Source organism: Cheilinus undulatus, linkage group 9, assembly GCF_018320785.1.
Source record: "Cheilinus undulatus linkage group 9, ASM1832078v1, whole genome shotgun sequence".
Taxonomy (NCBI): Eukaryota; Metazoa; Chordata; class Actinopteri; order Labriformes; family Labridae; genus Cheilinus; species Cheilinus undulatus.
The window spans coordinates 12,467,748-12,485,263 of NC_054873.1; the positions used below are offsets into that span (position 1 = coordinate 12,467,748).

Below are 17,516 nucleotides of genomic sequence, written 5' to 3' on the forward strand. Positions count from 1 at the left end.
GAACGTCCAGCTTCCTTGCAGCGGAGTCTCGTGAGATGAGATTTTATGAGAATTGCAAGGCTCATGCCCAAGACTCCCATCAATGGAAACACATTCAAAGCACAATTGCGTTTAGTCGAAATTTAAGAAATGTTGCTTTTATTTTGCAAAAAACAATGGAAACCCAGCTAGAATCTGTCTGTGTAAAGACTTAAAGAGAGACACAAACTGAAAGAAACCTGTTATCAAGTAACTGCATAAATGGAGGAGACATTAATGTAGACTAATGCTAACATTGTAGGACTTATGATGATATGAGAGAATTACAAAAATACAGTACACCTTTGATTATTTCACACTATAGAATAAGCTCTAACATAAGTCACATAAATTACATCTCCTGTCAAACATCCAAGCATATCAACATTCAGGAAGTCTGTGTCCAAGTCATTTAGAAATGCCAATAATTGGGAGGTTGCCACAGTAGAACATTAAAACAAACAAGCTCTGAAGTGATTACCTCTTTATATTTGCTGGATGGTTAAAAAAAACATCACGGATCATTATGGCTAAAAAAAAAAAAAAAAAAAAAAAAAAAAGACACAATGAAAACATTTAATATTTGATTTTCAAAAGAAGCAAGAGATAAAAACAGAACATTCTGTGAAAAAGGTGCTGCCCAGCAGATATCTTAAGCTTTACTCTTCTTATGAAACCAAGAACCTTTACACCAATCACTGATTGTGAGTCCTTAAATGGTTTCTTAAACAAAGCATCCAATTTTCCTTGAATTAAGGTTCTTCTACAATGTCAAGCCATTGATGAGCTCAGGGGGGTCTCTATTACATCTGCTCCTCTTAGTGGCCTTTATGCAAGTATTAAGATTTTGAAGGAATAAATATCCTTTCTTTGCACTGGATATTTGGTGCAGATATGGAGTCTGTGGATCCTGAGGAATATTGTAAAAAATCTCATCAAGAATTTGAATCAATGTATCCCAGAATGTTTGTAATTTACAATAAATATTTCAGGGGTTTTACACATGATTTTTAAAACCCCTGTTGCTGCTCATTAGTATATGTGTAAAACAACCTTGAATTATCCATACTTTAAGCTCCTTTACCTTTCAATAATAAATGTATTTCGAGAAATACATTAGAATACTTTAAAAAATGATTCAGCTCTACTTTTTGATGTTTATTAGTGTTTTTATATCTTCCAATGTGCCCTTTAAATGTTTAATCATTGTATGTAATTTAGGTGATATTATAATCAGGCTTAAACTCAACTGAAACAGAAACACAGGCAACCTTTCTTCTCCTTTAAACTGAACACATGCTCAAATCTGTCAAAAGTCCACCGGGCATTTTCTGCTCTGGTATCTCTGGGCCGGCATGAGAAAGCTACCTGCTGCTGACACCTCCATCACCTTAACTAACCCTGAGGTTTTGAACATGTGACCTTGCACTCTCAGACATATAAGCATGTGTTTTATCCCACCAGGTTCACACTGTTGGTCATGATGAGGGGGCTGCTCGCACTCGGCGCGCTGTTTGTGGCCGTTTTCGGCAAGGACACGTTTGAGGGGTAAGTGGGCCTTCGGAGCCTCTCAGGATCTGCTGTGTAGAGTGTGAGTGAGCAATTAGTAAGTGTGTGTGTGCATCTAAGTGAAATAATAGTGAATGCATATGTGGTGCATTTGATAGATTTTTATTGTATGCTTTGTCTTTTCAACTCATCCAGATTAATTGAATGGTAACTCTAGATGTACATGCAGAAAATGTAGGGTAGGGCTAAGCCCCAGATCTCCCCTAGTCTGTAGCCCTGCCCCTGCATTTTTCACATTCATGTCTAGGTGTAGGGTGTCTGGATTATTGCTGGAGTAGAGGGGTTTAGTAACGAGGATTTAAATAATTACTTGTGTCAGATATTGTCATTGTGCCTGTTAACGTCAAAGGTATGAACTGATGATGTATCAGGCACTTGAGGGGTTGTCGATATATTCCTTGATTTAAGATTAAGTAAAAGCATGTGAAACACTCTGGATCTCTTTCTGCAGACATCAGGTGCTTCGCATAGTTGCAAAGGATGAAGCCCAGCTTGCTCTTATCAAGGACCTGGAGGACATGATGCAGTTTAATGTAATCTCAACACATGCCGTCTTTTATAACATGAGACCCTCTCAAGCTCTTCTGGGATAAGTTTGACCTGGTTTCATATATGATGCTGGCATTTCTTTCAGCTGGATATCTGGAGGGGCGTAACTAATGTTGCTAATCCTGTGGATATCAGAGTCCCCTTTGAGAGCCTGCAGTCTGTCAAAATGTACCTGGAGTCTCAGGACATTGACTACTCCATCATGATCAATGATCTGCAGGTAATAATTCAGCCAAAGGTGTGGATTCTCTGATCCAAGCTTTAGTGGAAGCAAAACTAAATTTACTGCACATGGTTTTGAATCTTAGATGGAGTCTGAGCTGTATTTTGGCATCTTTAATACAGATCTGAAGTAAGGAATGTAGTAACTTCAAGCTAAAATATGGATTATTCACCCTCTTTCAGGTATTGCTCGATGAGCAGCAGAAAGAGATGGAATCTGCTGCTCGTGTCGCTCAGCCCAAAAACACTGATGACTTCGACTACACCAACTACCACACCATCGATGAGGTTTGTCACTTACCCTGTTTACACAAGAATAAACATTTCTGACAACTTTGAGTCCAGTAGTAATAATTTCATACTTGCTAATACCTGAGGAGTAAAGCCATCTCCATTGAAAGTATCTTAAGGGAATCCCTAGCTGGATGAAGTAAAAATGCCCCCAGCGTCTTTAGGAAAATATTCAAAGTATTGTGTTCTATGGACATCCTGACAGATCACTCAACCAACCCAACTGGACTCTGTTGATAAAAAGCAGAGCTATGATCTATGATTAATATATATTACCTTCTAGTAAAGAGTAAAATTGTCTGCAAAATGTAGAATCCCAGAAAGATTCTACTTGTAGGTACCAACTTTCGCCTAAGTTTTCTAAGATTCCACTTCAGACAACACCAATGCATTCTTATCGTCACCTTACTAATAAAGAGTAGCTTAATCTGCAAAGATTAAGAATCCTGAGATCCCCAAAAGGACAAACCCCCCTATTCCACCTGTACCTTGAGATTCAATGCATGAAATATCACAAAGAAAATTCATAAGATGGAGTCAACTTTGGTGGAGCAAAATAACCACTGTTACATACATGATAGACCGTCTTTCTGAGAACATTTTCATAGCTACACTTGAGCTGTGAAAAGAAACAAAACCAATCTAAACTTTTAACATCTTTGCTCCTGTTCACCTGGTAACTTCTGATAAATCATTGCTTATGGTCCTCCCTGAGACAGATGTTTCACCAGAACATCAAGAAACTATCTAGAAGTCCACAGTTTTAAACCAGATTTGCTTCCCCTGACAGTCGTTGGACATGTCTGAAGTCTCTAACGATCCCTCAGTTTGGTGTTGATACAATTATCTTATTGTGCCAAATCGGGGTTTGACCTCCCAGCCCTGAAACTGTAAATATCAAACATGTTTGTTTTTCTTCTGAAGTCCCATTTGCTCATGTGAGATCGCTTCAGTGGGGGATGCTCCGTGTGGTGTGTGGTTTCACGACCTGGTGGAGTTGTCTAGTGCAAGAAACTGTCCTAATGTCTGTAGCCTCACCTGTTTTTAAATCATTTAAGATTCAATAATTGTCTTGACTGGGCCAGCATCGTAATGGCTTTGGCAACCACTGAAACACAAGTCCTTCAGATTTATATGCAAGTGTCTGCTGCCAGACTGCTGCTTCCAGAGCTTTCTGGGCCAACCACGACTGAAACACCCCAAAATACCACTCAAATTAAAACTAGAAGTACATTACTATTGTGAAACAGTGATGTAAGGTCAAAAAAAGATTAAAGCCCCAAGCCATTCTATCATGTCTCACTAAAACGGATCTGTGTTGTCTTTTTGTTAGATCTACAGCTTCCAGGACATGCTTGTGGCTGAGAACCCCAACCTAGTCAGCAAGATTGTGATTGGTCAGAGCTACGAGGGTCGTCCCCTGAATGTGCTCAAGGTAAATCAGTCCAATATCATTTATATTTTTACACTTATTTTCATTTATAACATTACTGAAAGTATTTATGCTCCTATTGTGTAATATCGGGTTTTGGGTGATTTGTAATTATTTTCCCCCTATGTTCCAGTTCAGCACTGGAGGAACTAACCGTCCTGCCATCTGGATGGACACTGGAATCCACTCCAGGGAGTGGATCACTCAGGCTACCGGCACCTGGATGGCCAAGAAGGTCTTTTAATCATTCCCATTTCTTAGGGTTGTTATCTCACTGTCTTCACAGATTCTGGTGTGATGCTAATGTGGCTAACATGCTCTTAACTTTTCTTTTGGTAGATTGCGACTGATTATGGAACCGACCCTACTCTCACTGCCATCCTCAACAACATGGACATTTACTTGGAGATCGTAACCAACCCTGATGGTTTTGCCTACACCCACAGCAGTGTGAGTCTCCAAAAGTTTGAATTTATTTTTATTCTTTTTAATATTTGTTTTGGGCATTTTTGTGCCTTTATTTTGATAGAGGAGGACAGTGGATAGAGTCGGAAACAAAGACGAAAGCGGGGGAGAGACATGTGGTAAAGGGCCTCAGGCCAGATTAACACCTGGGCCATCTGCCTACATGGGGCATGCCTTAAACCACTTGGCCACCTGCACCCCTAAAGTTTGAATATTTTGAACTGTAAGATTTTATCTGTCACCTTTATTATTTTTTTAATATTCTTTTTATTGCCAGGTGCACATTGGATAGGATAAATGTCACTTATAAAGCAATCATAGTTTTATATGTTTTTTGTAATAAACAAAATAAATAAAAGTAACAAGATGTAGAAAACAAAAAGGGAAATAAATTAAAAAAAAAAAATACAAATAAAAATTAACAAACAGCAGCAACATCAAACATTAATATCTGTGACCTTTATGACAATATTTATCCATGCTAATTTTTAACCGACAGAACTAGCTGGTTATTGTCTGGCTTAGCTTAGTTAGCTAAAGCTAAAGCTAACATTGCTTTACTAGCTATGTAGTTTATGTTACTACGTAAGACAATGTAGCTATATCAAATTTAGCTCATGCTAAAAGAGCTAAAGCAAGCCATCGTCCACATATCTACTTCTAGCACTTTGTCTAGCTGTAGCAGACGTAGCATAATCTAACGTAGCAAACGTAGCTTCATTTGCTTTAGCTACATTAGCTCTGCAGCTATGTTACCTAGGTACCTTACATAGCTAACATAGCTTTTTTACCTTCTAGTTTTAGCTATATTAGCTTGGAAGCTACTTACCTGCATAGCTTTCATAGCTAACCTAGCTTTGTTACCTTTAGTTTTAGCTACATTACTTAGCTAGTTTACCTAGCTTACTTAGCTTAGGTAGCTTTAGCTACGTTAGCTGCATCCAAGTATTTTCATGGAGGAAAGCTTTTTTTTTCCTGTAAGCAGCCAGTTTACCTGGTTTAATTAACTGTTCTGGTTTTGCAGTTCAGGTTTTTGGCTTATAACTTTTGGTAGCCCAACCCTTACCAGAAATTAAAAGTCAAAAACCTGACCTGCAACACCTTTTGAGTAAACATTTGATCATGGCAGGTATTCTGTCCGCTTACATGAAAACACTCTAAACCAGCTAACATAGCTAAAGCTAATGGAGCTAGGTTAACTATGTATACATCGTCGCTGATATAGCTACAGCTAAACAAACACAGCTTCACAAAGCTTTTACTTAACAGCGAATCTTTGTTAGCTAAAGCTAAGCAAGCAAAGCTAAGCCGAGCCACCATTGAGGGATGAGACATCAGACCTTTTTTCTGTTTTTTTTTTAAATTCATAAATGTTTTACTGGCAAATTACAGCCCTTCCTCTCTGGAAGAGGCTGTTTCACTTGTTAATGTTTTGCTAGAGAGGGTTTCTGGGGTCTTGGGTGTTGCTGCAGACCCAAGATCCTAGACAAGATCTTGCATACAAGCAAAGCCTGCTCAAACAAACCTACCAGAGATATCTTGTTTCTTGCTAATGGCCCAGACATGTATCTCTTTCAGAGATGAAGTTGTGTGACTCTAACATCATGAGTTCCTCTCATCCCTCCAGAACCGGATGTGGCGTAAGACCAGGAAGCCCAACCCCGGCTCTTCCTGTGACGGAGTTGATCCCAACAGGAACTGGGATGCTGGTTTTGGAAGTAACGTTTACTCTTGTAGCTGGCACTAAATGCACTGCATTGATACTCTTGTATCATGATTATATGTACAGAATCAGGTGTAAGGAAGGAGTTTAAAGACAGATGGTAACTTCCATGTTTGGTTTTTCTGACACTGGTGTCATCCTGTTGAAGGTGCTGGTGCCAGTGGAGACCCCTGCTCAGAGACCTACCATGGACCCTTTGCTCACTCTGAATCTGAGATCAAATCTATTGTGGACTTTGTGAAGGCTCATGGAAACCTCAAGGCCTTCATGTCTATTCATTCCTACTCTCAGATGCTCATGTACCCCTATGGCTACACCAGTACACCTGTCAAGGACCGCGTTGAACTGGTAAAAATCTAATCCTTTGCCTTTTCTGAGACCGAACTAAGAGAGAAGATTACAGAGCTCTTCAGGCTCCTCAATTTTGAACTCTCTCTGATGGTTTATTGGTGATGTGTGATGTTCAGAAGTTTTGTTTGTCATCACTTGTTATCGCTTCTTGCAGCACAACCTGGCTAAGAGGGCTATCACTCTCCTGGCCTCTTTGTATGGTACAAGCTACACATATGGCAGCTTAATCAGCACCATCTGTAAGTTTAGAACTTCTTATAATAAAGTTTTATTCTAACTCAACCCTCGTAACAGTATTCATAAGGATGTATAATTAAGGAAAGAATGAGGAACTAACTGTAAGTTAACCATGGAAAGAATGAGTAACTAGTTGTTGCTGACAGTGGAAGGACTGAGTTACTAATTTCTCTAATTTAACTCCAATCACAGACCGGGCTAGCGGCATTACCATTGACTGGACCTACAACCAGGGCATCAAGTACTCCTACACCTTTGAATTGAGGGACACCGGCCGCTACGGCTTCCTCCTGCCAGCCAGTGAGATCATCCCCACTGCTAATGAGACCTGGCTGGCTGTGATGGCCATCATGGATCACACCTACAATAACCCATACTAATCTGTGTGGTGTATCTAATTCTCTGTAGAGAAGATATTGTTGTAAGAGAGACCCCCCTAAAATTTTTCTTTCAAATTAATGTCATCATCAACACAACCAGACAAATTAAAGAGCACACTGAAAAAATTACTTTCCCTTTCTTTGAGGTTTCAGCCATTTATGGGAATTTTAAACAAAAATTTATGCTCTGATGCACTTTGGTGCATCTGGTGCATTTGTTCATGTTCTCAATCTTGTCTGCATCAAATCCAATCCTTTAATAATTTTATTTGTCATATCTTTGTCAGTGTTTTGGTTAGTTTGGACCGAATGTCTCTGTTGTACAACTGAACAATGGCACAACTTAAAGGGGACATATTTGACTCTTTCAAGACAAGTTTATATTGGTCTCAGAGGTCTGCAAAACATGACTGTTAAGTTTGTTGCTTAAAAAACCACTCCAGTATTGGATTTTTGCATCTCTTAAAACCCCTGTTTAAGCCCTGCTCAGAACGAGCTGTTTCTGTGTCTGTGGCTTTAAATCTTACTGAGCGGTGACTCCGCCCCTCTCAGGAAATGGATGACAGCAGAAGGGGAGGATCAATAAAGGAGGGCGGATCTCTCGTTCAAGTTAGGAGGGCCAACCAAACCTGGGGGCGGGGCTTAATCCCCACAATACATCAGGAGGGGAAAATCTGAGAACGGCTTGTTTCAGCACACATTTTCTGGAAGGTGGAGAGGAAATAGATTTTTCTGGTACTTGATAGGATTGCGGAGAGGCCAGGGGCACATATTTTTGTTAGAAAAGCCTGAAAAAGTGATTTTTTGCATAATATGCCCCCTTTAAGTTACAGCTTAACTAGTTTCAATGACTTTTTTTAGTAGGTTTATTTTAAAATAATGTTATGTATTTTACCAGAAAGCAGGACTTCTTGCTTTTTGTGACATTGAAAGAAAAAAAAAACTGGTAAGAAGCGCTCTGAAAATGAGGTTTCTCCCAGCACTAAAAAAGCCCTTACGCTGTAAATAACAATATCATCTGTGTATAAGAGAGCAGCTACATTGAGCCCATTACTACAGACACTGTTTAGAATCTATAGAAGAAGAAATATTTTAATCATTGTTGCAGTCTTTACTGTTGAAAATAAAATCAAATTTCCAAACAGTTGTTAAAGAGGGAGCTCAGATACAGAAGAATTAACACTTTATTCCACATTAATTTACAAATAAAATCATGTAATCAGGTCATTAGTGTGAGTTAAGATTGATGGTGAAAAACACAAACAAGGCCTGCAAAGAAGTCAGTCATTTAAATAAACGCACTTCAAAGCATCTAAAAATGAACTGCTCATGAACCATGCAACAAGTCACGACCACACGAGTAAACAAAAGGCCACAAATGAGCAATACTGTTTGACAAATGCATCTGTTGATACTCAAGTGCTGCATGTTCATTTTTAACATAAGCAACAAAATACCCATTTTCCTTCTTTAGTGACACTGAAGATGAGACAGTCTGTCACTGTGTGGGCTTTCAGGAATCGATGTTAAACACACACACAAAGAAACTCAAATAACAGCATAAGTGAATCAGAAATGGTTGCTGCTGATGTAGGAATCATGACGATGTGAAGAGAATTACAAAAATACAGCACAGTTTTGCCTTATTTTACAGGATAGAACAAGCTCTGTAACATAAGTCATATAAATTACATCTCATATAAAACATCCCAGAATATCCTTCATGTCAAATCAGCATCTTCTGTTTTCAGCAAGTTATTTAGGTATACCACTAATAGGAAGGTTGTCTTATAAGGACAGAGATGTAAATAAAAACTGAATGGTTACCTCCTCATGTTCGTCAGCTGCTGAAAAAATGTCTGAGATTAGTGTTTAGTAATTTAAAAAGTAATCTGAGTGCAAATACATTTCAGGTTCACAGATGAGGCACTGTGCAAACATTCAAAATCTACCGTTCAGTCAGTAAATTTAAAATAACATACAGTAAATGGAGAAATGCCTTCATCTGACAGAGATCCTCAGAGAAGACAAAGGGTGCGCTGGTCACCAGAAAGAGTGAGATTATTTTTCTTTATTTTTGCACTCTGTGCTGATTATTTTCCTGCTTTCACACGGTATGTGTGATTTCTCAAGTGGGAAATGACACAAAACCTGAGAAGAATTCACATTCAGGATCTGAAGTAGAGGTGGTGGAGGATGCTAAGACCCACATTTTTGCACATTCATGGTAAAGTGTTAATGTTGCTTTCATAAAGGGATTTTGGTGTTTTCATTCCATCTCTGACTGCACTGCAGCAAGGAATGTTTGTTTTGGATGGGAAATAGTTATGGAAATGAGAAACATCACCTGGCATGAATGAGCGTTTCACTGGAGGTATGTTTATAGGTTTAGGGTTGATGAGGATGGTGGTCAGTGTCATTTCCAGGGTCTGCTGCTCTGAACTCTGGTGCTGTCTCTCCCAGCTGTGGAGGAAATCTGTCGACTCTGAGTGCTGGACGCTTTTGACTGGGAGCTGCTGGTTGACATACGGCTGGACATGCGACCTGTAAATAACACAACCATGGGAAGAGGAAGCAGATCTTTTAGGTAAAGAAGATACATATTTTAGAGGAGAAATATTCACAGCTATATCTTTCCCACCTTTTAGTTCTAAATGAAACCAGAGATGCATGATAAGTTTTGTTTTGGATCAATACTGATAACAGATCATTACCTACCTTTGATGGCCAATAAGTGATAGAAAAACTGACCTTTTTGTTCAATTGTTGATTTTAAAAATACGTTTTTTTATTCATTCACGTACATCTAGGGATAAACCCTCCATTACATGCCAAGCCAAAAAACGTAATGCTTTCATCTGGGCTTAATGTCAGATTATCTCAACAGAAGCCTCTCCTCAGTGCTTAACACGTGAAAGCCTGCTTGGAGTTTGCAAAAAAAGGACCTGAAGGATGCTCAGACTGTGAGAAACAAGATTCTCTGGTCTGATGACACCAAGATTGAACTGTTTGGCTTCAATTCTAAATGTTATGACAGGAGGAAACCAGGCACAGCTAATCACCTGCCCAATACCATGAAAACAGTGAAGCATGGTGGTAGCAGCATCATTCTGTGGGGGTGTTTTTTATCAGCAGGGACTGGGAGACTGGTCAGGGTTGAGGGAAAGCTGAAACTGAGCAAAGTGTGCAGGTATCCTCGATGAAAACCTTTTCCAGAGAACTCAGGACCTCAGACTGGGCTGAAGGTTAATCTTCCAACATGACCATGACCCTATACAACACAGGAGTGGCTTAATGACAACTACGTGAATGTGTTGAGTGGCCCAGACTATAAGAGAGTCCTGACTAGAACCCTATCGAACATCTCTGGAGAGACCTGGAAATAGTTCTGACAGAGCTTGAGAGGATTTGCAAAGAGGGAATGGCAGGGAATCCCCGAAATCCAGGTGTGCAAAGCTTGTTGTGTCACATTCAAAAGGTAAATGGAAAATGCAGTGTTTGAAAGATTATTTAATTTTTTTAAGGGGGGAAAAAAATCAGGCCCTGTGTTAAAAAGTAATTGCCCCCCTTGTTAAATCATGAGTAAACTGTGATTAACCACAGTTTTTTTAAATGGCAGTTCATGCTGGAAAACCCTCCAATGTGGCTGAGTTAAAGAAATTCTGTGAAGAAGAGTGGGTCAAAATTCCTCCACAGTGATGAGAAACACTCATCACCTGTTATTGCAAACGCTTGATTTCAGTTATTGCTGCCAAGGGTGGCACAAGTTATTAGAATCAGGGGGCACTTACTTTTTCCCCACAGGGCCAGATAGGTTTGGATTTTTTTCCCTCTCTTAAATAATTAAATAATCATTCAAACACTGCATTTTCTATTTACTTGGGTTGTCTTTGTGAAATATAAAAATTGGTTTGATGATCCGAAACATTTAAGTGCGATAACTATGCAAAAAAAAAACAACAACTCAGGAATCAGAATGGGGGAAAATACTTTTTCACACCACTGTAAATACTTAGAAAAGGGTTTGAATACTAATGTCAGTGTGATGATTCTGTTTTTTCTTTTTAATAAATTTGCTATTTTTTCCAAAAATTCTGTTTCCACATTGTCATTTTGGGGTACTGAGTGTTGATTAATGATAGAAAAATGAATTTAAATGATTGTGGCATCACTCTGCAACATAACATAATTGGAAAAAGTGAGGGGGTCTGAACACTTTCTGAATGCACTGTACATCAATTTTCTAAATATGACCTGGAAAACTGAATTTGGTGTTTCTGTGTGTTTTGTCTTACTGCTGGAGTTACTGGGGATGAGGACGTCATCCAGCTGCTCCTGAAGCTTCGACAGCTCGTCTGAAGTAAATCTCCATCTCTTCTCTGCTGCTTGTATCGGTTGCTGAGGCACAACAGAACCCTTCTTCATCCTTGATGATGTTGGAGAGGATAGGCAGGATGTGGGGATGGAACCTGTCGTCATGCCTTCTGGAAATTTTTGAGCAATTACCTTGAGACCTAGGAAATGCAGGATTACTCTTTTATTACACAGAATTGGCATTTATGCTGTTTTTCCAATCAGTTTCATTCTGATATTACAAATTAGTAAAAACCATGTGGTATAACTTCAACATTCTTAAATCTTAGACTGAAACAAAATCACCCCAGATTTCCTGTTATTCACTAACATTTCATGTGAGATTTAGACTTGCAGTTTTTCCCTTTAAAACCTTTTCAGGATACTCATTCAATCAGAAGATATTTGTAGCCCCAGTTAAAGTGGCGACTAAATGGCAGTGAGACATGTCAAAACATCAGATGGCATCTTGACATGGCTTTAGGCTAAGGATGTCCCGTTCCACGGAACCACACAAAATGTGCAAAGGAAGAAAAGAAATCTCTCTCAAGAGTACATCGGGAAGAAAATATTTTTTTTTAATTATATAACCCATGTTTTTTGTTGTTGTATTCATAAAATCTTCTGCTCAGGAAATAACAAAGTGAACCCTGCGATCATCACCACATGGTTACACATGGGAAATTTGGTGACCATAATTTAGTCCAAATGGGTGATTCTCCACCACAGAACTTTAATTGATTGAATTATTCTCATTCTCACTCACATTAATAGTCATAAGGTCATCAGTCTGGATGCATAATATGGCAGCAAAATCATGATTGATTGTGTTTTGAGGCATCTTTTATTTATTATCATTGCAAAGGCATCATTTCAGCATTCCAGTGGTCTCAATGAGTAAAGAAGCAACATTTGGATGGGACGATTTTAATTAACTTCAAATTAAAAGTGTTTTTTAGCTTCAGGAACAGTGGTAAAACCAATCCGGAGCCCTGAATCTTTACAGTGGTTTACTTTAGAAGGACAAGACAGCATGAGTGATACATTACCTCCAGACAGCATAAACAGATTCTCAAACCCTCTTTCACACATAATGGTGGCCGCTTGGCTTGCTATCATCTCATCTTCATCATACACGATGATGATCCTTCCTGCAGAGTTTTTCTACACAGGATATGAGTTAAGTTCACACTAGTCCAAATACTGATTTAACTGCACAGAATGACAAGGAATATGGTACAAATGATGAGTGGTTTGTGTTGAAGGATACATATTCCAGCACTTCTTTTGAGTAGGGGTTCATGGTTCGGGACAGCATGGCAATGGGGAAACTGTGTGCTGAAGAGGACGGAATGATTGAAATAACAATTTATATCTTTAGTAACAGATGTCAAAATGTTCTCAGTGGTCTTGCACCTACCGCTGATGATGTGGCAGCGATCGTATAAGTCCCGGTCTCGTACATCCAGCAGTAGGTAGGGGCAGTCTGGGTAGGGCCTGTCAGCTGGCTCTGAGCTTACCACTGACTCACTGTCCTTCTGATTGTTCCTGTCAAGGTTCAGCTCTCCAACACCACTGATAACACTGTGAATGACAAATATGTCAGAGGCTGCCGTTTCTGTTGGATATATATATCATGGACAACATTATTTCATGGACAACATTATTTCATCTTAAAGCTATTAAGTGGGCTCCCTTTTACAGATTTTCTTTTGCTAGATAAGGAACAAATGTACAGCAATTGTAGTTCCTATGTAATAATAAAAGGATGAGGATGACCAGTTACTTGTTATGATGTACCAAAGCAACAACAAACAGGAAATAATTGTCCCGCATTGTCCAGCAGTACTGATTTTGTTCCTGGAAGTTGCACTGATCTGTAGTTGGGGTTAACTGATTATCAGCCTGATCAATTATTGAAGCTAATACTTGGCCAAGTATTGTCATTGTCATTTTGTTTTACTGATTAATCAATTAAGTTAATCAAAAAGTGCTACTTTAGTTCCGCTGTAAAGTTTGACTTCCCCTCTGGTTTCTTTTCCCTCTCCATTGTCTCACCAAATATCCTGTATAAAACACAATCTGATTGGCTAGCTGTCACATGAGTACTGGCCAATCACTTAATCCTGGGTACCACTGACACAGTGGGAGTATGGCATCACTTCCTGTTTTCCTGTTTCCCCTGTGTTGCTCTGTGTCGTTTCTCATATTGATAGAGATAGGGCTAAACTGCTTCTTTTCCTTCCCTTTTTGATCATGCAATTTTACTTTTGCCACATTAAGTACATTTTGTACATCATAATAAATACACATTGGTTGTAATTATCAGTTATCGGTCTCATTAACTACTAATAATCGGTAATGGTATCAGCCCTGAAAATCCAATAGCGGTCATCCCCCAATCTGTAGTTTCAAACCAATTAAAAGGAAACCAGAAGAAATTGGCACTAAGGTTATTATAATGAATGAATGAGTGAAAGAAATAACTTATCTAAAATGTAAAAATAATTTCAGTGAACTCAAACTAAAATAAAAACAAGGCTTTACAAAAAAAAATACAACCACAACTGTGTCTTGAAAAAACAAACTAAAAATAAATAATAATTAAAAAAAAAACATTTGAGACAAACAACCTTAGTTTAGTTTTTGACAGCAGCATACTGACCGACATGTACACCCATGCCTAGGTAGTGTAAAATGATTTGATTGAAAAGACACAATGTCAATTTCAGGCCTTGAGTTGTATTCAAACATCAAATTTCAATGAATAAAATGAGGAGTCCATGCATTATAAAAACTGTTTGACGCATACTTTTTCTTGCCCTTTTGGGACTTTTTTCTGACAAGTAACTTATATCACAGAAAAACTAAAACTAACTCCAAATGAATAAAAATGTAATTAAAATGAAGCATTTTTACTAAATAAAAACTGAATTAAAAACTGAAATGAAACAAAAACTGATGAAAATCTGAAACTATTATTACCCTGATATGAATAACTAAATGTTTAAACAAAGCAGGGAAGTTGTACCACTTTGCCCTTGTGTGTTTCTACACCAGAACTGTCCTACTTTTTCTGTCTACCTGTCCTCCCAAACGGGAGGGTAACCTCTGTCATCACAGAGGCCCAGTCCCCCTCCCTGGAGGTACTGCAGGTAGAGTTACACTCCTGGGGTTCATGTTCAAGCTTGGGGGGGGGGGCAGGTGAGGAAGCTAAGACCTGTTGACAGGGGGGTTATTGTGAGGTACTCTGGGTGGAGGTCTTATGGGACAATAAAATTGAAGCAAAGTTAGCAAATGTGTAGACACAGATATGATGGGTGTGGTGTTACAGCTGAATGTTGGGTGGTGGGTGAAACTCAGGATCATAGATTGTGACAACCACAACCTATCAAAAAGCATCTTCAGCCTCTACCATTGTGAAATTATCTGCATGCGTGTGTAAACACTGGTTAAAAAACATCTAGTTTTTTATTTTTCAAGATTTCAAGACACTTGACATAGCATACCTTTCATACTGGGATTAGGGCAGAAATTTCAAAGGTGAACATGTAATTTTTTTTTTTTTAAATAGAAGAAAAACAATCTGTTATGCAGTTAAATGCAGCTGCCCCATTCGCATCCATCCAGCACTGAGACAAAGCCAACAATTTTTGAGTTCATATTTTGTTATCATTCTAACTATTCTATCTTTATTTCAACAATTATTCAGGCCACTTTTAAAAAATGGTACAGTTTCAGAGGGTTTTTTCATTTGAGCAAAATTATGTAGGGAGCATTACCAGGTGCTAAGTCATACAGTACCTCAGTAGTGTTGACCTGGAAGTATGGCAGAGGTCCTTGTTTTCTCCTGTGTCTTGGTGGTCTGAATGTGGTGACATCCGAGGAGAACTGTTGGTATGTTCTGATAAACCCTCCAGATCTGCATCAGAAACTGCTGACAAACCATCTGAAAGTCAATATATTGTCACCAACATTGTATAACATAAAATAAAATGTTTATTACAGAATATTGAGATAATTAATGTAAGTAACTGACGAGTATTTGTATTTTCTCAAATTTAAGTTGCCTTCTTACCTTCTGGTACATGTGATTCACTGTCATTCTCACTTTCATTTAGGTCTGATATAGAGGCTACCTGAAGTATCTGTTGCAAATAAATACATAAATGATAAAATACAGATAAATAAATGAAAATTTCAGAAACCACAATGCTCATGCTGGAAATGAAGCCTTAAAGAGAACAACCATTTTATGGCACTGTCATTTTCATTAAGAAAAACAAATACAAAAACAATGAAAGTGGGATTTTCTGTGAACTGTTCTGGAAAAAAAGACACTTTAAAGTTTGCATAATGTGTAGATCATAAAATCTCAGCTGCAAAAACATGTATTGAACTACAATAGAATAGAATACCTTAATTGTCAATTTTACAGTCAGTACAGCAAAGTTAAAATGCCATATCTGATAACAGTGCTGCTTTAAAAACAGACAGTCACAGAAACATAAAGCTAAATTACTTTGACACATTTCAGGTTAAAGACATATTGCATCGTCTGCAATTAGAAAATTGCAGATTGTGATTTAATTTAATTTTGATTAATTGCACAGCCTTAGAATGGACACTAAAAATAACTTTCTGCTTCCCAGTATTACATACATTGACATAAGCTCTGCAGCCCATTAAAGTAATGCCAGGAAATCAACATAAATGCTTACCAACTGTGCAAATGTAGTCACTTTCAACCGCTTGAAGATTTCATCTTTTCTATATCTGTAATCTGAAAAACAGAAAAATAAATAAAAGCTATACCAGAAGATGCTTACATTTCAGCATGCAGTCAAAAAGCCTGGCTGGTCTGGCATGGATTACTATTCTTTTGTTTAATAATCCATTGTGTTGTGACTACAACTTGAAGAACTGCCATTGGAAAGATCAAAAATTCATTCCTCTTGAGACTCAAGTTTAAAGTGTTTCATTATCAAACATCTCCTGTTAATAAAAGTCAGTACCTCTTCTTTAAATGCCAGAAAAAAAAATCCTAAAACTATAAAACAGTTAAGACGTGTCACTCAACTTATATAGAGCAAAGATTAACATGGCAATGATAAACACAGGCACAATCACTTACCAAACAAACAGTTAACTTACTTCTTTTAATCTCTTCCAGTCTCTCCATATACTTTGTGAGGCTGCAGCCTGTAACATGAGATTAACAGGTGAATTCAAACTAAGGAAGCAAATGAAGCATTTTTATCTCATCTAACGCTTTCACAAAATTTTGTGCATTCTTAGATGAACAGCATACCTGTATCCAGCCTTGTTTTAACATGTTGGTACTTCGCATTTTTCGGTATCCTCTTTTTCATGTACTGTAAAGAAAAACACAACCATGGGTTTAAATGTAAGGCTAGCTAACAAACATGGGGTAGAAATGAGGAAAATTATCAGGTTAGTCTGGAAACACAAGGGATTTTATCAATGCTAGCATTACGTAAAACGAGGTTCTGATTCTTACAGGTGCACAGTCGTTGATATGGTAACTCAACACTGTCACTGTAGCTAACTAGCTAGCTCACTATAGCTGCTACATCTGTATCTGTAGTCAGGCTGTAGTCTCAGTGCATAAAATCATCAATAGCGCAATTCCACAAGTTATAAACTTACTAAGAATGTCTTAAACTGACATTAAACTGACGTTACCTCTACACTGCCGATACCCCGGTTGAGCGACATCTTTTCAAACTGAAATACATAACATCAAATTCCAAGTTTAACAATCTCTTCGCTGATTTGCCACCAGTGTTTCACAGGCCAATCAGAGAAGCCGATACTGTGTCGCGGTGCCTTCAGAACAGTTTCATATGTTAATGCTGGCTAGTTGCTTAGCAGCAGAAGACGCTCCTCCTTAATGACATGCTGC

The 17,516-nt window shown here is 38.3% G+C and overlaps 2 protein-coding genes across 4 annotated transcripts; one reads left to right on the plus strand and one right to left on the minus strand.

Annotated features, from left to right (window-relative positions):
• The first annotated feature begins 1,488 nt into the window (after nucleotides 1–1,488).
• Nucleotides 1,489–7,352, plus strand: LOC121515165 (carboxypeptidase A1-like). Its single transcript, XM_041795795.1, has 11 exons — nucleotides 1,489–1,566; nucleotides 2,039–2,120; nucleotides 2,222–2,356; nucleotides 2,542–2,646; nucleotides 3,983–4,084; nucleotides 4,215–4,316; nucleotides 4,421–4,531; nucleotides 6,174–6,264; nucleotides 6,418–6,617; nucleotides 6,775–6,859; nucleotides 7,050–7,352. Exons 1-11 carry the CDS (start codon nucleotides 1,499–1,501, stop codon nucleotides 7,235–7,237), a joined length of 1,269 nt encoding a protein of 422 aa, XP_041651729.1. The 5' UTR covers nucleotides 1,489–1,498; the 3' UTR covers nucleotides 7,238–7,352.
• Nucleotides 7,353–8,403: 1,051 nt separating this feature from the next.
• On the minus strand, nucleotides 8,404–17,381 carry cep41 (centrosomal protein 41). Of its 3 annotated transcripts, none has more exons than XM_041794766.1 (11): nucleotides 17,297–17,381; nucleotides 16,902–16,965; nucleotides 16,745–16,792; nucleotides 16,312–16,373; nucleotides 15,669–15,738; nucleotides 15,395–15,524; nucleotides 13,011–13,174; nucleotides 12,861–12,928; nucleotides 12,640–12,754; nucleotides 11,533–11,751; nucleotides 8,404–9,781 (listed from the first exon to the last, which is right to left on the minus strand). In XM_041794766.1, the coding sequence occupies exons 1-11, from the start codon at nucleotides 17,327–17,329 to the stop codon at nucleotides 9,654–9,656; spliced, it is 1,101 nt and encodes a 366-aa protein (XP_041650700.1). In that variant the 5' UTR covers nucleotides 17,330–17,381; the 3' UTR covers nucleotides 8,404–9,653. The 3 variants fall into 3 exon arrangements, with proteins under 3 accessions (XP_041650700.1, XP_041650699.1, XP_041650698.1); XM_041794765.1 differs by having other exon boundaries at nucleotides 15,395–15,527; XM_041794764.1 differs by having other exon boundaries at nucleotides 15,395–15,539.
• Between the last annotated feature and the right edge of the window lie 135 nt (nucleotides 17,382–17,516).